General features: G+C 52.3%; 2 protein-coding genes and 1 long non-coding RNA gene across 4 annotated transcripts in view; 2 read left to right on the top strand and 1 right to left on the bottom strand.

Annotated features, from left to right (window-relative positions):
* Positions 1-65: 65 nt before the first annotated feature.
* Pnpla5 (patatin-like phospholipase domain containing 5) lies at positions 66-10,620 on the top strand. The gene is made up of 10 exons (NM_029427.1): positions 66-320; positions 654-886; positions 2,519-2,584; positions 2,849-3,058; positions 4,563-4,623; positions 5,448-5,633; positions 7,494-7,620; positions 9,278-9,394; positions 9,969-10,052; positions 10,266-10,620. Exons 1-10 carry the CDS (start codon positions 128-130, stop codon positions 10,285-10,287), a joined length of 1,299 nt encoding a protein of 432 aa, NP_083703.1. The 5' UTR covers positions 66-127; the 3' UTR covers positions 10,288-10,620.
* Positions 10,621-13,200: 2,580 nt separating this feature from the next.
* Positions 13,201-18,400, bottom strand: Gm46526. Its single transcript, XR_001781726.2, has 2 exons — positions 16,490-18,400; positions 13,201-14,577 (listed from the first exon to the last, which is right to left on the bottom strand). It is a non-coding gene; the product is annotated as a predicted gene, 46526 (long non-coding RNA).
* Positions 17,487-19,870, top strand: part of Sult4a1 (sulfotransferase family 4A, member 1) — a 29,658-nt gene continuing 27,274 nt past the window's right edge. For both annotated transcript variants that reach the window (NM_013873.3, NM_001356515.1), the window contains exon 1: positions 17,487-17,810. In NM_013873.3, the coding sequence (NP_038901.3) occupies positions 17,642-17,810 (169 nt within the window). In that variant the 5' untranslated portion in view covers positions 17,487-17,641. The remainder of the gene's footprint in view (positions 17,811-19,870) is intronic.

Here is a 19,870-nt window from a genome sequence, read left to right as displayed (position 1 = left end):
CTGCTCAGCCTCCCGGAGCTCCATCCCCATCCCGGCTTAGTCCCATCACATTGGGGCCCTAGTGCACAGTTCCTTCCTTTGAGCTCCAGCTGAGGAGTCTGCAGCCCCGCGTCCCAAGCACCCTATTATGGACTTCCTGGAGGCAGAGGGAGGTTGGAACCTGTCCTTCTCAGGCTCTGGCTACATGGGCCTCTACCACGTGGGTGTCACCCAGTGTCTGCGACAGCGAGCGCCTCGCCTCATCCAGGGTGCCCGCCGCTTCTATGGCTCCTCCTCAGGGGCACTCAATGCCATGGCCATTGTCTTTGGCAAGTCTGCAGGTACTTAGGAAGTTCTCAGGGTCTAAGGACTCCCGAAGGGCGCTGAGGGATGTGTCCCTGGGGCTTTACAGCCTTTGAATCTGAGGACCCCTGCAGTCACTTCTATCTCTAAAGATGGGATCCTGGCTTTAGATTTGGGGTACTACCCCTAAGGTGTTTTGGTTTTGTTTTTGTTTTGTTTTGTTTTTGAGAGTTTTGGTTACCAGGACTGGGCAGAGATGTTAAAGAACTGATTCCCAGGCATCCCTGAGAGAAGTGGACTTTTGGTGGGTACGGGTGGCCCTCAGTGGTCCCAGGTCACTGAGGTCTTACTTAGTTCCCACTGCCCTGCAGACTTTGCCTGCTCCAATCTCCTGGACTTGGTGAAACTTGTGGAGCGGCTGAGCCTGGGCATCTTCCATCCGGCCTACGGACCCGCTGAACACATCAGGAAAAAGCTGTATGAAAATCTTCCTGACAACTGCCATATTCTAGCCTCCCAGAGGCTGGGCATCTCCATGACCCGATGGCCTGATGGCAAGAATTTCATAGTCACCGATTTTGCCACTCGGGATGAATTCATCCAGGTGAGCCAGTTGGGACCTGGGGCTTGGGGAACACAGTCCACATAATAATAGACTGAGTCTAGGGGTGTGTGTGTGTGTGTTTGTGTGTGTGTGTGTGTGTGTGTGTAGAGGGGGAGGAGCAGTAGCTAGACTGTATCCAAGACTGGCCTGAGTCCAAGGCTCTGTAGAGGCTGAGGTGGAGAGGAACCCGAGGTGCTGTCAGACCTGGGGTAGACTGAGGAGCTTTCACAGTCAGGACCTCTAAGGCTGCTCGGTCCACAGGTGTCTGCCCTGTCCTGCTCACCCCTCTTTCCTAAGCGTTTTCTGATTGCCAGAGCAAACTGTTTCCTGAGAGCATCTAATATGTGTGGGCACTGCTGTATGCTGCGGGGTTTTGCCAGGCTTGGGCACATCTGAAACACCTTACCTTCTCAGGGCTTATACCTACTGAGCCTACCTCCTGGGAAGGGATTGGGAAAGGGCCTATGTGAAATTCAACCAAGAGAATAAGGCAGGGAAGGAATGAAGCCTTTCTGACTTGATAGGTTTAGGGGGTAAGGAAAGTGGGGCCAAAGTTCTGAAGGAATATGGGTCTCCATACTGGAAGGCCTCAACTCCTTGTGTAGAGTCCTGGAGTCCCTCAGCGTAGCTCTGCCCACCCTTCCTGTCATGGCATCTGTCCCATCTGCTCCTGATGCTGAGGTCCAGATAGACTCATTCTCATCTTGGTGCCTTGTCCCCGACTCTAGGACAGTCTGACTCAGGAGGGCCCCTGTCTACTGGAACATAGGTGTTTGGTTGTCAGTGTGTACCTGAGGGGGTGTCACTTGCTGTGGGCTGATGCTCAGGGAGGCACTTCAGAGCTGTCCTGGTGTGTTCACCTGGACAAGGTGCTCAGCGAATCTCAGCTGTCACGAACCGCAGGCATTGGTGGGAAATTCACATCTCAAACATCGGAGCCAGGCCTGTGTCTGCTTCCCCCAGGGACAGGGGGAGCAATACTCTTCAGGGTTGTCAGGTCAGGAAGGCTCTGTGTGCCCTGGGAGCTACAGTACTTGCCCAGCCCTGCCCCTCCCAGCCTAGTTGGCCACGCTGGAACTCTCCTTGCCTGTCACCCTCTGCACGTGCCTGTGCGTGTTGCTGGCATAAGACCAGGGATGATGATGCAGACCAGAGATGAGGCTAAGCACGTTGCAACACAGGACAATGTGCACAGCCCTTTACAGCACAAGGCCAGCACAGGATAAGTCTGTAAGCGAAGCATCTCCCCCACCCCATCCTCCATCCCCCGGCCCCACCTTTGCCTAACATCAGCAAGACTTGTCAGGGCTTTTATTAGGAGATAGTGTCTGATGTGGGGAAAGAGAGCCTGACATTCCTCCTCAGAAGTGCATTTGTTTGGATCACCTCTGAAAACACTCTTTGGGAAAACACACAGAGGTTTTTGGTGGCACCTCCTTGCCAGACCTGGGGTATGTGTGTGTGAATTGGTACTGGTGTCTTGGTTCATAGATTAGACTTGCAGTCTCCAGGCAGCTAGGGCGCCCTCTGCAGGGAGAGGAAGGTGGCTTCAAGGATGCCTGCGCTCATGCGTTCTTTTGAGCACAAGAGAGCACGTGAGCACTGAGCGAGGGCTATGCTCTTCTCTTCCAGGCTCTGATCTGCACCTTGTATTTACCCTTATATTGTGGGGTGATCCCCCCGGCATTCAGAGGCCAGGTGAGTTTATCCAGGGGGGCCCCTGTCTGCATTCCACTCTGGGCTCCAGGCAGCTAGGACAAGGGCTTGTCCAGAGGTGGAGATAGGAATGAGGAGGCCACCCGATGTTAAAGCACCTACTGTGTGTCAAGCCTCCCCTTCCTAGAGAGCTAGAAAGCTCTAGCTAGAGAGCTCAGAAGCTAGGCTAGAGGAAGGAATGGACTTCCATTGATACGGGGAGAGTGAGGGGAAGATGGTGTGGGCTAATGCCTCTCTGCCTTCCAGCGCTTCATTGACGGGGCTCTGAGCAACAACCTGCCCTTCTCCGATTGCCCCACCACCATTACCGTCTCTCCTTTCAACGGGACAGTGGACATCTGTCCCCAGAACATATCACATAGTCTTTTTGAGCTAACTGCCTTCAATGCCAGTTTCCAGATCTCTACCAGGAACTTCTTTAGGGGGCTCAAATCTGTGTTCCCCCCCAAGCCTGAGGTAGGTCACCCTGCATGGTCCTTGCCTACGACCCATCAACTTCAGTTACTGCCCAGCCTCAAGTCACACAAGGCCTGGAGCAGAAACTTGACCCTCCTTCTGTCCCTTCCTGGGAGAGGCCTGGAGTCCAGCTGTGGTCCACACTCAACTGGCAGGCTCCATAAGCAGAGACAGTTAATTCCATTCCTTTTTTTGTTTGTTTTTTAAAAAGATTTATTATATATATATATATATATATATATATATATATATATATATATATAAATACACTGTCGCTGTCTTCAGACACACCAGAAGAGGGCATCAGGTCTCATTACAGATGGTTGTGAGCCACCATGTGGTTGCCAGGAATTGAACTCAGGACCTTCGGAAGAGCAGTCAGTGCTCTTAACCACTGAGTCATCTCTCCAGCCCCCTCCATTCCTTCTTCTAGATTTATCTTTTTTATGCATCTGTGTGTGTGCATGTAGTGTGTGTGTATGTATTTGTCCATGTGAATGCAGTGCTTACAGAGACCAGAAGAGGACATTGGACCCCCGCCCCCAGGAACTGGAATTATTGGCAGTTGTGAGCCCCCCAACATGACTGCAGGGAGTTGAGCTGTGCGCTTCCGCAGGGGCAGCCAGGGCTTCCCGTTGCTGAGTGATCTCTTCAATATCTCACCAGTTTTTGCCTTTTTGAGACAGAGTCTTACAATGTAGCCCTGGCTGGTCTGGAACTCACCATGTAGATCAGGTTAGATCTGACTGCCTCTGTACCCCAAGTACTCTGTGAACGGTGTGTGCCACAATGGCCCCCAACCTCCAGGGAGCTTCACTTCTCAGAGGACAGAGGACATAGGCTCAGGCAGGTTAAGTAACTACTTATCCAGTCACAGAGCCCAGAAATGGGAGAGCTAAGATTTACTCTGTTAGTCCAATATGGTCTTGACAGCAAACTTCCAAGACTTCAGCCAGTATACATGTGCTCTCGCGCCCGCACAAACACACACAGAGTGAGATGGCTCAACAGGTAAAACAGATACCTGGTGTGCAAGCCTAGTGGCTGAGTTTGATTCCAGGAACCAACATAAAGAGAGGGAGGGAAGAGATGACTCCACAGAGTTGTCCTCTGAGCTCCACTTTCACACCATGCCACATCCCTGCGAAGGGTAAAGGAAGAGGCTGTCCTGGGCTTGTGGGGATCCAGGTGGAGACCCCTCAGACCCTGACCCAGGCCTGGTCACCCCGTCTATTGGAGGGAGATCTCAGATGGAGGTAGGTGCCTGAGTTCTAGGTAAGCTGAGTGAGCTGCCCAAGGGGAGGGCACGTCAGGATCAGATCTGTGCCCTGTGCGCTCTGGGTCTCCCTGACTAGTATCGTGTCTCTGGAGTTCCCGAGCCCTGTGGAGGGTCACTGGGGCAGCAGGCTGTGCTTGGGCTGTGTCCATCTGCTGACATGTCCCCAGTCCATGGCTTGTAGCTAGAGAGCCCCAAGCTCTATCCTTCCTCTGCCCTGTGTCCCAGGTGGTAGCTGACCATTGCCGACAAGGTTACCTGGACGCCCTGAGGTTCCTGGAGAGACGGGGTAGGTGGCAGAGGGTGGTAATGGGATGATGTCAGGTGGACTCTGCCTCTCTGGCATTTGAACCCTGGGATTTCAGTGCCTGCTCTGCGTGTGGCTGAACCACAGAGGGGAGTCTATAAGGGAGACATTTGGGTCCTATTCTAGAGCTTCCAAAGACTGGAGCACGGTGATAGAGATGGGAGGGGGTGATGGGGGGGCACTTCCAGAGACAAACTGGAGCAGAGAAAGATCGTGGTCTGAGGTAGGGAGAGTAAGCAGGGAGAACTTCCTGGAGGTGGTGGCTGAGCTGGATCAGGACCAACTATAGAGTGTCTGATTGGGATGGGAAGACAGAGTCAGACGGCTGGAGGGGAGCTGTGCTCCAAGGGGTATGTCAGCTGGCAGGAGGTGTGTGGTCTCCAGGGGTGGAAAGCATGGCTGTCATCCTCTGAAGCAAGGTTGAGAGGCGAACCCAGGCTCTAAACCTTAGACCTATCCTCAAACCCAGTGCTCCACCCCAACCTGCAGAGCCTTACTCTGGGCCAGAGCTTGAAAGTACTGCATTTAACTCTCATGACAGTAGGCTTTAAGTTCTTTTTATAGAGGGAAACTGAGGCAGAAGTGCCAAGGCTCACATGGCTGGCAGGTGGGAGTAAGACAGAATCTGAGAACAGGGCTCTATCTCTAGGCATGCGGGACAGCAGGGCAGGGCCCACTGGGGTCCATCCTGCAGCCCGAGTCCTGGAGGTTTTTTTTTGAGCACTGAGACGTGTGGGTAGTTAAAACTCTGTTCCTTTGGAGGTTGCCACTGTGCCGACTATCAGATCTTCTCCTTCTCAATCCAGGACTTACCAAGGAGCCAGTGCTGTGGTCGCTGGTATCTAAGGAGCCTCCAGCCCTCGTGGAGGGGCCCAGGGGCACTGGCCATGACCAGGGCCAGAAGACTGGCCCAACTGTCAGGTGGGACATTCCCAATGTGCTAGTCAAGGATGTGCCCAACTTCGAGCTGCTGTCACCGGAGCTGGAGGCGGGTACTGCCCCTTCTCATTCTCCTCGCTGGCCTGCGTGGTCATATCTGCCAAGCCCTTACCAAATGTCAAGTGTGGCTGGGGTTTTTTTTTTTTCTGTGTCATCCACTCTTAACTGCAACCTATTTCATCAGTGGGGAAACTGAGGCCCTGAGAGAAGGAACTTAACAGCTATTCCTATCTGCCATTAGGGTATTGAGCCCAAGCCCGTGCCTGGGAAAGACAGGTCTGTGTCCAGGCCACATTGAGGTGCCTAGGGATGAACACAGGCACACATGGCAGGTGGCATCCCAGAGACACTTCAATGGGAGCTGCTAGCCAAAGAAGGAGGGATGAGAGTTTGGGCAGAGGTCATCACATGGGCAAAGGCCTTGGGGCTGGAGAGGCTGAGCTGGTGGGTCTCTGGGATCATAGCATAGTGTTAGGGTAAGATGGCAGACATGAACTTGGGGATGACTGGGTAGGCAGGAGGAGAGAGCTGGTGTCTTGGTTACTTTTGTATTGCTGAGATAAAATACCATGATCGAGGTAACTTATAAAAGGAAGTGTTTGGCTGGGTGTGCCTTTAATCCCACTTGGGAGGCAGAGGCAGGCAGATTTCTGAGTTCGAGGCCAGCCTGGCCTACAGAGTGAGTTCCAGGACAGAAAGGGCTATGCAGAGAAACCCTGTCTCAAAACAAAACAAAACAAAACAAAACAAAACAAAACAAAAGCAAAAAAGGGAAGTGTTTGATTTAGCTTATAGTTCCGTGATGCTGGTAGAAACAGCTAAGATCTTCTGTCTCAAATTTCAAGAGCCTGTTGGGAGTCTTTTGAAATCTCAAGCCTGCCCCCAGTGACACAATTCCTCCAAGGCCACACCCACTAATCCTTCCCAAACACTTCCACCAACCAAGGAGCAAGTATTCAAATATATGTGCCTGTGGAGGCCATTCTCATTCAAACCACAGCTGGGGGGAGGCCTGGGGTGCAGTGAAGCTAATGAGGGAGGGCAGTGGCCAAAGAGGTTGAGGTGATAGTGAAGGTTCAAGAAGAGACACTGAGGAAGTAAGAGATTAATTTATATACAGAAGGCTTTTGGTCTGCACTGAGCCCTACATCCAGGCTTCTGAATTTGGGATCAGTGGGGTGTGGTTACTGCCCCTGTGCACTGCAGCTGGCTGGGGCAGGAAATGGGAGAGTAAGTCTGATGCTTAGACACCATAGGTTCTCACCCACTGCCTTAGAGGAGTGTTCTGCTTGGGACCCACTTCCCATGACTAGGGCATAGATGGAGTTGGGTGTTGTCTCCTTGCCTGCAATCAGAGCTGCGATAGGAGTTACCAGCAGTCTGGAGTGGCCATCTGGCTCTTGCCCTGATCAGTCAGGGTGGGAGCACTCTGCTTAGCATGGTAAATAAAGGAACTGGGCCTGGCAAACAAGGATGCTGTGGTCACAGCTGCTCTGAGGCGATTGCTGTGAGAAAGGCCCGGGGATGCCTGTTTATCCAAGGCACTGTGATGGACTTCTCCCGGTAGGAGGCCAGGAAAATGGAGCTCAGAACCAGAGCCTGGCAGGCCTCAAGGTTGTCTTGGCTCTGCCTCTTCGTGGAAGAGACTCTCACTGGGCACTTCTGAACTACCACTCTGAACCTTGGTCTCGTCTTCTGTAGGGGGGGCCTCAGTGGGTTAAGCGGAGTGTGTATAGGGTGACCCCTGCTGGCAGCTATGGCTCCATCCATATGGAGATGCTGAGGTTCACATACTATCTTCATCTTCTGGGACCACAAGGCTTGGTGGCTCCAGGGTGACCTGGGCTGGCTAGGGGAGACAACCTCACAGCCTGAGGGTACAAAGGAGCCGTGGGTGTCTTCCTGTCTTGCAGCACTGAGAAAGGCATGCAAGAGAGACTTCTGGACCCGTGTCCAGTGTTCAGTGCCAGGGAAGGTGCTGGCCTACCTGCTACTGCCCTGTACACTGCCCTTCGAGTATGCCTACTTCCGGAGCAGGAGGTGAGATAGCCTGGGCTGGGGAGGGGGGAGGTTGTGACCAGGGAGGGTGGGTAGGTGGCTAGAAATGGCAGGTACCTGCCTTCCCCGCACTAGTTGCCACGGGCTGGCCCATGGAGTGCCTGAGTAGGCTCTACCAAAAGAACTGATAAGGGAGGTGATGTGGCTGGCTACCCAGAATTCTGGCTAGTACTTAGACTGTTCTGTGACCTTCTGCCCTCTGATCCGTGGTAGAGTTGCTGTGACAATGTGATGATGCCATTGGCAACTCTCTCAGCTGAACTACCTCAGATTGGCTGTGTGGTGTGGGCCCGCTCTCCTGACCTCTCTAAGTCATAGCATGTTTCCTAAATAACAGGGTTCCTTCAGGTCAGACTGGCTGCAGCTGTATCCCTGCTGGGTTAGTGGCCTACGCTGCTTCCTTTGCTCACTCACTGGCTGCTGAAGGCTGACCTAGGACTAGGTGTGAGCTTGGGGCAAGAGAGGCAGGCTGACCTTGACCTGGCTCCTGGCCTGGTGGAGCACACAGCTCACAGCCGGCCACATCACCTGGGCATTTTAGCTTCTAAGAAAGAGCCATACTAGCACAGAGCTAGCCTGGCACATACTCAGACCTGTTTGTTCAGGGAAGGAAGGCAATGACATCTGTATTATAGTTTTAAGGATGAGCTACAGTCCGTTAGGCAAAGGAGAAGAAAGAGCCTTCCAAGTGGACAGGGTAGTGCGTGCAAAGGTCCTGGGGCAGAAGGGAGTCAAGCATACCCTAGGAACCCAAGGGGAGGAGGGTATAGGGAAAGCTAGAGAGTGACTGTGGCCAGACACACAGACACACGAGGTCAGCAAGACACAGAGGTGCTATAGGGAGGTCTGGTGTTTTCTTGGAGAAAGGATCTTTCTAATCTTGTAACCCAGAGTGGTATTGTAATCCTGAGGATTTTGTAATCCAGAGTGGTCTTGAACTCACGATTTCCTCTGCCTGGGGTTCTAGCCATGTGCCCCAACCCTAGACCCGAGATCTGTGCTTCTGAAAAACCTCTTCCTTAGAAGTCTGTGATGGTGAGTCCCAGCACTCTGTGTTGTACTGCCTGGAGCTAGTGATCAGGTCAGCAGTCGCCCAAAGCTGGGGGACACCTTCCTGCTGACAGACTCACCTTGCACAGAGCTGTGGGCTAAAGCCACGAGCTGATGAAATGATGCTGAAGGAATGTAAAATCTAGCCATCTCTATGGTGTGAGCCTGCCAGAGACAGCTCAGAACACACTGCGTCTGCCCTTCTGCTTTCTTATGACCCACAAGGGGCAGGAAGAGGGATGGATAGAGATAAGTAGGGGAAGGGACTTCGGCAGAGGGTCCTCATTTGGCAGGCGAGCAAAGCTGGGCCCCAGAGAGGTCCTTTAAATCTCTAGGCAACAGAGCAGAGTAGCCTCCAACCTAACATCACACCACACACTTCCCACCGGAACTCTGTGGAAGTTGACCCCAAGCCCCATCCCTCCCTAAAGCTCAAAGTCTACTTCAGGTCATCCTACCATGCATATTCCCCGTGAGGCTATCCTGAGATGATCTTGCTCAACCTGGGCACTCAGCCCTGCTCCCCTCTCACCTCTGATCTGGCACCATCCCACGGCTCCCTGGGAAATTGACATTGCCTCTCCCACAGGCTGATGGAGTGGCTACCCGAGGCTCCAGATGACTTGGATTGGATGAGGAGCATCCTGAAGAGTACCACCCTCGAGGTCTACTCCATGGCCAAGTCATGGCTTCTCAGGTTGGGCAGGTGAGGTGGCAGGGGAGGGGGGGTCATGTGGAGAGGGGCTGGAGTATTTGCATGATGCCCACATTCACTACCCAGCACTCAGAACCCAGCACCGAAATCAGAGGACTCAGAACCTAGCACCTACTGCACAGTATCCATCTAGTGTCCCGCACTTAACACACAGTACCCAGCACACATGCAATGTCCTTCTGTCTGTCCACCTGAGGGTGCTGTGTGTGCCATCCGGTATCTGGGATCTAGTCACGCTAGCCAGTCTGGCCAGTCTGCTGGGGATCTTTATCATGGCTCTGTGGTTGGAATACATTCCCTCCCCCACCCCCTCGTGAGCCTCAGCAAGGCTGATACTATGTGGCTGAGGGATGCTGGCCTCTTTTCTGACTGATATCCCTAGTCTCTTAGGAAAGCCACCCTGGTCCAGATGTTCTCTTGTTTGGTCCTGCTGAGGGCTTCAGACTTCCTCCAGAGGGCCAGGGAAGAAGTAGCCTGCTCCCTGTGGGGCTGCCCCCTTTGATGCTCTCTACCTTCACCAAAATCCAGTCCTTGAACTCACAGACGATTCCTGCTCCCTCTACAGCCCACCTGGCACCCGAGCAGACTCCGGTCTCCTCCGGCAGCAGCGGGGGACAGCTCCTTCTGGGAACAGGCCCTTGAACCACAGGTTCGCTGATTGCGCACTGGGCTAGGCCAACCTCATATGTGACCCTCTGAACTCTGTCCTTGCCCTCTGGCTGTAGGGACTCTGGCAGGTGGCCTCTGTCAGGTTCAGCCCCCAGGATCTCTGAGCTCAACTCCTCACTCAGGAAGCTTGCTGAATTACTGGCAAAAGACCTCTTCCTGTCCTTGCTAGGCCATGTGCTTCTTGTGTGGACAGGTGGTTTCCTGGCATGGACTGAGAGCCCACCCTCTGCAGCTGTTCCTGGGACCTTGATCTCCAAGGCCTCTCTGGATGCTTCCAGCCTACTGTGTGCTCAGGCCACTGTTCTCTTCTTGTCAGTTTTGTCAGAGAAGAAAAGACAACAAGCTGAGACACACCTCAGTTCTGGATCTTCATGTGAGAGACACAGCCAGGTGTCTAGCAGAGGTGTGTTCTGCACTAGGCTGGAACTGGAGATGGTGCCCCAGGGCTCTGATCATGGTATTGACTGCTCTAACTGGGCTCCTTTCTCTGACCCACACTTATCTGAGGGATTGATCCCTGTGATAGTGAGGATGGAAGGTGGCTGGCTGGGGAATCCATGGGGGGGGGATCCTGATTATAGATACTTCTGTTAGGGATAAAGCCCACTGTCACTGCAGGCTAGGGAAGATTTCTGGGTGGCATACATACCAAAGCCCCTCTGGTCTCTTCTGGGGTCTCAGTTCTTCCTACCCCTGAAGAACCAACACAGTGCACCTAGCCAGACTGTAGGGGACACTCAGACCAAGTGGAGATGGGACTGCAGAGAAATGGAGGTGCCAGTGAGAGAAGAGATTATGTAATAAATGCTGGGCAGAAGAAATGATGTGTCATTCATTCATTCATCGATTGATTATATGTACATTGGTTATTCTTCTATCATTGATTGATTCATTTATCATTCATTTATTTACCATTTATCATTCATTCATTCATTTGGCTCCTCAGATGGGACATAGGTGCGAAATTCTTCCATGAGCCCTCCCAGGGGTGCTTAGAAAGGAACACAGTGAGTGAAAATATGAAGCCAAGTGGAGAGACAGGGACCAGACTGTCAGGAGGCTGCTCCAAGAAGGCTGCTGTTGGGCTGAGGTCTGAGAAGAGGCCAGATGTTATGCAAGGCCCTGGAGGGAGAACCAGGTACAGAGGTCTGGCAAACTGAGTGATGCCCATGTCATAGCATGGTCACAGCTGTGGCAGAGAGATTGGACGGCATGTTGAGAGTCTCAGGCAGGGGTGGTAGCAAGGCTATGTCACCAAGGGCTTTGGAGATTTCTTTATTTTTATTGTGTGTGTGTATTCTGTGTGAGTTTATGTGCACCACTTGTGTGCTGGCACCCACAGAAGCCAGAAGACGGCATCCAATCCCCTGGAACTAGAATTCTAAGCGTCTGTGAGGTGCCTGAGGAGGATACTGGGAACTTGGGTCCTCCACAGGAGCAGTGAACCTTCTCACTAGCCCCATCAACAGGGAGTTTGGATCAGGGGAGGGGCTGGAGTAATGAATGAAGGGTTTGGGGTATAGGCCTATAATCCAGCAGTGAGGGGGCAGAGGCAGGGGAAAATACCAAGTTCCAGGCTATCCTGGGCTACACAGTGAAACACATCTAAGAGAAAAATTAATCCCACTCGCCCTGAAACCTCAGAGGTGTGAGCCAGTGACACACAGACAGGGCAGGGCTGAAGGGACGAGAGCAGACAGCGGGAGCAAGAGTCTCTCAACACTCTGGCAGTGCCAGGATCGAGCCAGCTTCACCTCCTCACGGTCTCTCATGTCTCCCAGGTGGGCCAGACACTGACTTGATCCCTTACAGGAGGGAGGAGTGGTTCCTCTTGGGGTTAGGTGGTTCCAGAAGGTCATGCTCTGTCTCGACTGAGCTGGGGGTACTGCCATGCCCCTACTCTCAGATTCTAGTTTGAGGGTTTTTTTTCACCCTGATCAACTGGGGCTCTGGCCTAGGGGACTTGACACCCACGAGAACATTCTCATTCCTGTCCTTTGTATCTTACCATGGGCACATCCTCTGTGCTAAAGGCTGCTCAGCCTCACCATGCCACCCCCTTCCCCATAGGGGACCTTCTGGGATGACAGAAATGCTGGGTGTAACCACCACACGTAGTGGCATTGGGGATGGAACACAAGGCTTTACTGACACTAGGCAAGCATTCTATCAATGGGGCTACATCCAAGTCTCTTCATGTGTGGTGTGTGTGTGAGTGTGTGTGTGTGGTATGTGTGGTGTGCATGCATGTGTGGTATGTGTTTATGTATGGCATGTGTGTGTGTGGTATGTGTGGTGTGCATGCATGTGTGGTATGTGTGTATGTATGGCATGTGTGTGTGTGGTATGTGTGGTGTGCATGCATGTGTGGTATGTGTGTATGTATGGCATGTGTGTGTGTGGTATGTGTGTATGTGTGTGGTGTGCATGCATGTGTGGTATGTGTGTGTATGTGTGTAGTGTGTGTTTGTGTGTGGTATGTGTGTATATATGGCATGTGTGTGTGTGGTGTGAATATGTGTATGTTTGTGTGTTCCATGCATGTATATATGCAGAGGTCAGAGGAAGACTTTGGGTGTCTTCTGTTCCCCTCTGCCTGAGACAGAATCTCTGACTGAAGTGGAAACGCATCCTTTTGGATAAACCAATCAGCTTGTGTGCTTTTGGGACCTGCCTGTGTTGACTCTCAGTGCTGGGATTACAGGCATGCACATTCATACCACATTTTTTTATGTGGGTGTTGGGATTCAAACTCATGACTTGATGCTTGCACAGAAAGAACTTTATCCCCTGAGCCATCTCCTTGGCCCTTCTTACTTCTTTTAAATGATGTTGTTGTGCTGTGGGATGCAGAGTGAGCTGGAGCTTACAGTGAAACAGGTGTGTTTACCATCTCCCACGGTCACTTCTGTCCTTGGTGTTCGGAGACAATCTCAAGTAGTCCAGGTTGGACTCACACTCACTGTGTAGTTGAAGATGACCTAAACTCCTGATTCTCCTTTCTTCAGGCTCCCAAATGCCGGGTGACAGGCATGTGACACTATCCCTTACTGATAGCCTGAGAATTGCTTATAGGTTGTGTCTCTGTCTTGGGAAGTGAGTTTTCAGAGTTTCAGAGTTCTTTTTTTTAAAAAAAGATTTATTTATTTATTTTATGTATGTGAGTACACTGTCACTGTCTTCAGACACATCAGAAGAGGGTGTCAGATCCCATTACAGATGGTTGTAAGACACCAAGTGGTTGCTGGGAATTGAACTCAGGACCTCTGGAAGAGCAGTCAGTGCTCTTAACCGCTGAGCCATCTCTCCAAGCCCTGAGAGTTCTTATCTCTTAGTGATCTGTACGAAAATATGCATGAATGAGCTAATGCACAGACACCCTAGTGTGTGTGTGTGCATGTGTGTGCATGCATATGCACGTATGTAAGCTGATAAAACATGTGTTGATCATAGACATTGCGTGATGAGATGTGACAAGTGCATACACACCATCTCATTCTCTTATATTTTGTATGTTTGGAATTTCAAGCCCAAGGAAAAGTTATTTACTTATTTAAATTACATGCATTTAAGCCAACTAATTTAAATAAATTTAAATAACATTTCTCACTCAAACCTTTATTTATTCACCCATTAACCTATGTATGTATGTACGTTTGTATCTAAATATCTATCTCTTTAATGTGTGTGTGTGCACGCACATGAACACACACATGTGTGTGTGTGGTATGTGGTGTGTGTGGTATGTGTGCATTTGTGTATGTGTGGCATGTGTGTGTGTGTGAGTGTGTGCATGTGTTTGTGTGTGTTTGTGTGTATGGTATTTGGAGGTCAGAGGACAACTTGAGGGATCCATTCTCTCCTGCTACCACACGGGTTCTGGGGATGAAAATCAGGTCACATCTTTACATATTGCCATCCCTACCTCAAGGTTTTTAATGGTACAAGGAAATAGGAGAATATGCCTCAAAACAATGTAAATGAAGCGGGATTGCTGTGTGCTAGGCGTTGGGGTGGGGGTTGGGGCGCGGGGGCCCAAGCTTCGGGCGTTCAGCACCGTGGACAGCGACACGGCGCTGTGCCTCTCCATCAGCAGCTCCCAGAGCACAGAGGTCTCATCCATGCACCTCTAATTATTGCAGGCTTACTACACCTACAGCGGGTTCTCAGCACTCTGCAGTCACCCCGAGAGCCTAGCATCTCTTTCTGTTTCACTAAGCTTTCTTTTCTCACATCTGTACAGTGTTTGGCATTAAAAAAATGCTTGCATGGGGTTTCTTATCTTTGTCTGAAGGACTTTTTTTTTTTTTTTAAATTTTACATAAATGTTACCCAAACGTTAGACTTGAAGTGCTTGTCCAAGTGTGTGTAAATAGAATGGACTTTGGTTCAGTGGCCATGTCTACCCAGAATCTACTAAACTCACTTCTTAGCTCCACTGGTTTTTGTTTGTTGAATATTCCTAGGAATGTCTTTGTTGAGGAGGGTTCCTTTTCATTCTTATTCTGAAAAAAAAAAAAAAAAAAAGTTAAACCACTGAAAAATTTACTGCCACTGCAGAAGGCAGGATCCCCATCCTCCAACGATGCCCACCCTCTACCTGGGAATTCGTTAGAGTAGCACTATGTCAGAATCAAAAGCGGGCATTGAGGTGAATATCTCAGAGTCAGGGATCAAAGTTTCCTCAAGAGCGGGAGAGGAGGGTGGGAGAAGAGGGGAGGCGCTAAGGGTGGGACGTGACCAGAAGTCCAGGCAAGCAGGGAGCGTGTAGGAAGAACCAGGCAACCCCTGTAATCCTGTCAGAGGCTGAGCCAGGAGGGCCTGGTATTCAAGGCCAGCACTACCCAAGTCAATACCCTTAAACTTCTGTCTGCGGACTCTGGTTCTGTTTGAACTGTGTGTGGAATCACACGGGACCAGCTGTCTCGTGTGCCTGGGCTTCTTCACTCCACACTGAGATGGCAGCTTATCAGGGATTGGCATGTGTGCGGATTAGCTTTTGTCAACTTGACACAAGCTAGAGCTATTTGGAAAGAAGGAACCTCAATTGAAGAAAAAAAAATGCCTCCAATCCTATTGACCTGAACACAAGGCTGTGGGGCATTTTCTTGATTAATAGTTGATGGGACCCTGCCCTGCCTATTATAGGTGGTGCTACTCCTGGGCATGTAGTCCTGGCTTCTATAAGAAAGCAGGCCAGGAGTGGTGGCGCACGCCTTTAATCCCAGCACTTGGGAGGCAGAGGCAGGTGTATTTCTGAGTTCGAGGCCAGCCTGGTCTACAGAGTGAGTTCCATGCCAGCCAGAGCTATACAGGGAAACCCTTCTCGAAAAACAAACAAAACAAAAAACACAAACAAACAAACAAAAAGAAAAAAGAGAAAGCAGGCTGAGCAAGCCATCGGGAGCAAGCCAGTAAGCAGCGCTCCTCCATGGCCTCTGCTTCAGCTCCTGCCTCCAGGTTTCCCCTTTGAGTTTCTATCCTGACTTTTCTCCAATGATGGTCTGGGACCTGTGAGCTGAAATAAACCCTTTCCTGCCCATGCTGATTTGGGTCAGGCATTCAACACGGTAATAAAAAGGCAAATCAGGGAGCCGGAGCAATGGCTCAGTGATTAAGAACACTGGCTGCTCTTCCAGAGGACCTGGGTGTGGCTTCGAGCATCCACATAGGGGTTCCTGACTGTCTGTAACTCCAGCTCCAGAGTGTATCCTCTTTCCTCCTGGATACCAGGTGCACAGAATATGTCCAGGCAAAACACCCATACAGGTAAGTAAGTAAATAAATAAATAAACAAACGGGAGCAGACTAGGGCATTCATCACGCATGAGAAATACATTCTCCACCCCTCTGTGGCAGGATTCTGCTCAGTGCGGACACTGCTAACACCTCAGATGCCTCCAGCATTTGTCCACTGCGTTGAAACCGAGTGAAGCCGTGACTGACACAGCCAAGACGCTTTCTTTAAAATTACAAAAAAAATAAAAAAAAAAATAAAAGAAAAGAAAAAAAAAGAAAAGAAAAAAGGAAAAAAAAAGAAAAAAAAGCAACACATTTTACATTTATTTCGTGTGTCGTTAGTATGCAAGTTGATGTGTATGTGAAGGTCAAAGGTAAGTTTGTGGGAGTATTCCCCTTTCACTATGTGGGTTCCAGGAGTGAAGCTGAGGTTGTCAGGCTTGGCAGCAAGCGCTTTACCCACTGAACCATCTTGTCAGCTCCAGGATGCATTCTTAGCACCATGAATTCCGGTCTATATGTTCTCTTCTTACTCAGAGGGGCTCTTCCTTGCCTCTTACTCTTCACTTCTCAGGGATCGCACCTGAAACAATGTTACTGGGGCCCAGAGCCCCTTTGTGTCACCCCAACTGCTCCCCCAAGATGCCCTTCAGTGTGGAAAACCAGAAGGTCCCATACCTACTCTCTGTATCCAGACAGGTCTGTGCATCTCCCGTGCTAGAGAGAAAAAGGAGACAGTTTTCTCTGCCCCTTTCTTAGGCTCTCATGTATCCTAAGCTAGCGTCAAATGCACGATGTAGCCGAGGCTGGCCTTGAACTCTTGATCTTCTTGTCTCCACTCTCCAGTTGCTGGGATCACAAGTGTGCCGCAAGCCCAACTTTTGTTTGTCTGTTTCCCTTTTCTCCAGTGCTGGGGAACTGACCCCAGGGCTTCCCGAGAGGGAGGAGCTCTACTCCTAAGGGGTTTCCCAGACCCTTGGGTTCTTGTTAGCTGCTTTCCCCAGATGTGGCTCCTGGAAATAGGATTCCCATTGTCAAGGATGGGACCTGGACAGGTGGCGGGCGCCACCTGGAGGGTCCTCTCTGGGGGATTTCCTGAGGGCGCATCTCTGCTGGGGTCCCCTCTACCTGAGGTCCTTTTTGCCTGGGGGCGGGGATGTCCACTCTTGGGTTCCTCTCTGCCGAGGGTCTTCTCGGCATGGGAGTTTCCTCTCTGGAGGAGGGGGGATCGCCTCTGTTTGGGGTGTCCTCGGGGAGGGGGCCTCTTCTCAGCCTGGAGATTTCTCTGCCAAGCGTCTGGTCTCTGCCTGGAAGGGCCCACTCTGGGGTTTCTATCTGCAAGGGGAATCCTCTGCTGATGGTCTTCTCTGCTTGTGGGGTGGGGGTGGGAGTCCTCTCTGCCTGGAGGTTTTCTGTCTTGGGTTTCTTTTCTTGGGGCCTCTCTGCCGGGGTTCTTCCTGGGGGGAGTTCTCTCTGGCACTTGATTGCAGGCTCTCTAAACGCTGCCTTTGTCAGCCGCGCTCTGATGCGGGCTCTTCCATCTCTGGCATCAGAAGCTTCTGGAGGTGCGGCTTCCCGGACCCCGAGGCTCGCCCTGGGTCTGCGCAGACGCCTCCTTTTTTGCTCTAGGGTGTGGGGACCCTGACCTGCCACGCATGACTGACAGGCAGTGATACGGACCCGACGCACCTTTGCGGCAGGCGCGGGGCCTCGGCAACCGACGTCAGGGGCGCGGCGTGCGTGGGTGCGGCCATGACGTCATGCCCGCGGAGCCCCGCGCCGGCGCCGTGACGTCACGCCCTGGAGCTGCGGGCCGGGCCGGGCGGCGGCATGGCGGAGAGCGAAGCGGAGACCCCGGGCACCCCGGGCGAGTTCGAGAGCAAGTACTTCGAGTTCCATGGCGTGCGGCTGCCGCCCTTCTGCCGCGGGAAGATGGAGGATATCGCCGACTTCCCCGTGCGGCCCAGCGACGTGTGGATCGTCACCTACCCCAAGTCAGGTGAGCCGGGAACCCCACGCCGTACCGGTCGCTCGCGCGGCTGTGTGACCTTGGGCAGGTCGCTCAGCCTCTCTGTGCCCTAGTCCTGTCCGGCTCCCCGTGTGATGAGGGCAGTGGGCGCGCCTCCAGTGTGGGCTCTGTGGGGGATGGGACCGCCCTCCGCTGCCCCTGTATGCTGTTTACAGGCCGACTGTCACCAGGCGGGACCTGGGCACCTGGGTCCCCAGCAGCCGTGTAAGGTAGAGCTTCTAGGCAGAGGATCAGAGAGGGGAGGAGGCTTGTCCAAGGTCACACAGCTGGGCTGAGATCTGAGCCACTCAGTTCTCCAGGCCTGGTGTAGAGATGGCTGTGTGGTGCCTTTTCTGGGGTCTGTAGGACAAGCTCAGCCGGTTCTCCTGTCCCTGTAGGGCGTCCTTGTGACCATTGTCCTGCAGGCTCAGGTAGTTGAGAAGGTGTCCATCACCCCGAGGTATCCAAGCAGGCGGTTACAGGAGAAAATATAAGCAGGGCATCTCCCGGGGTGGAGTCCGGGTTTCCTGGGCAGCTGCCCATCATCCTCACAGAGAGTGGTGGGCGCTCTCAGGGGAGGAGTTGGGGTGCAAAGGCCCTGGGGTCAAGTCCAGGTGTAGGCACTGACCCACCACTGGGCATACAGCCAGCTGGGCTGTCCTGAAAAGGCATGTCAGGAGACAAGCCAGGCTGAGTGAGGCTGCAACCACCCCACAGTCCCACCCCTGGGTCCCTGCTGGCTTTAGCTAGGGTTGCCTTTTGGAGAACTCTCTATGTGCTGGTCATTCCGCTGGGTGCTCCACATCTGGGTTAGTGGCTGTACCTGGTGTTGTCTTTTTTGGTTTAGTGCCTGGGATGAACCCAGGGCCTTGTGGCCCTATGGCTCATGTATGCCCTGCCTCTCAGCTGGGTGCCCAGCCTCAGGGTGGTACTTAAGGAGGCATCATGGCTGTGTCCTCGCTACAAAGGGTATGAATGTGCCCGTGGGTAAAAGAAGATTCTAGTTCCCTCCCTAGACCCTGGAATTGTGGGAGACTTGGTTTTCAGAGCCCTTAGGACCAGGGGGTGTGGCTGGGATTGTAATGGAGTTCCTGGAGGAAAGGGCCAGAGCCTGGGTTACTGAGGAAGGAGCTGGGGAGGGCCTTTGACCCGGGATACCTGAGGGAGTAGCCAGGCTAGAGGCCCAGCTGTGAACTGGGAGGGCTGGCGAGTGTTAGACAAACCCTGTGCAGGAGCCTGGTGGCTTCTGGGGAGCTCCCTGGACACTGCAGAGAGGAGTTGGATGGGAAACATCTATGTGTGCATGCGTCGTGCGTACGTGCGTGCGTACGTGCGTGCGTGCATGCATACGTGCATAAATATTTGAAACAGAGTCTCTGTGTACCCCAGGCTGGCCTTGAATTTCCAGTCTTCCTGCTTCAGCCTTCCCAGTTCTGGGATTGTTGGGGTATACTATCACAGTCACCCCACAGGATGACAGTTTTTTTGTTGCTCCAGACAGGGTCTCAGGTAGCACAGGCTGGTATTGAACTTGCTGTATAGCTGAGGCTAACCTTGAACTCGCGATCCTCTTGTCTCAGCCTCTCAAATGTTGGCATTACAGGAGCCCTTCACCCTCCACCCTTGGCTGGATGCTGGTTTTCTGGGTAGCAGACGTGTCCTGGGTGTAGCATGTACCAAGTGCAGAGAGAAGAATGGGCCAGAGTTGGTGTAAAAGCATCAACCCCTTCCCTAGCAACAAGACCCCAGGGGTGCTTCAGGGATCCCAACTCTGCCCTCCCCATCACATCCTGGGAGCCGCCTTCCTGAATGGGACAGTCTATGTCCTGGTGTTTCTTGATGGATGCCCCTGCCACTCCCTGTCCCTCCCTCCTCAAGGCCACTGTGCTAGAGCACAGTTGCGTTAGGAAGAACCAAGGAGCCACCTCCAGGCTCTGTGCTGGCTCAGCTCCTCAACCTCACCCATGACGTTTGAGTAGGCTCGACTGGGAGTCCCACAGCACAGGTGGGGGCTGTGGCTTGAGTAGTCACCTGTGTGGCAGGTTCCCTGG

This window comes from Mus musculus, chromosome 15, assembly GCF_000001635.26.
Source record: "Mus musculus strain C57BL/6J chromosome 15, GRCm38.p6 C57BL/6J".
NCBI lineage: Eukaryota > Metazoa > Chordata > Mammalia > Rodentia > Muridae > Mus > Mus musculus.
The sequence above is the reverse complement of the archived record's forward strand: the minus strand, read 5'-3'. Positions and strand labels throughout refer to the sequence as shown.

What these genes read in the sequence shown, in the direction of transcription:
- Pnpla5 (NM_029427.1), top strand. Translation starts at nt 128, where the DNA reads ATGGACTTCCTGGAGGCAGAGGGAGGTTGGAACCTGTCCTTCTCAGGC. An exon ending in TGTTCCCCCCCAAGCCTGAG is followed by an intron (nt 3,059 to 4,562) that starts GTAGGTCACCCT and finishes CCTGTGTCCCAG; the next exon opens with GTGGTAGCTGACCATTGCCG. An exon ending in GAGGTTCCTGGAGAGACGGG is followed by an intron (nt 4,624 to 5,447) that starts GTAGGTGGCAGA and finishes TTCTCAATCCAG; the next exon opens with GACTTACCAAGGAGCCAGTG.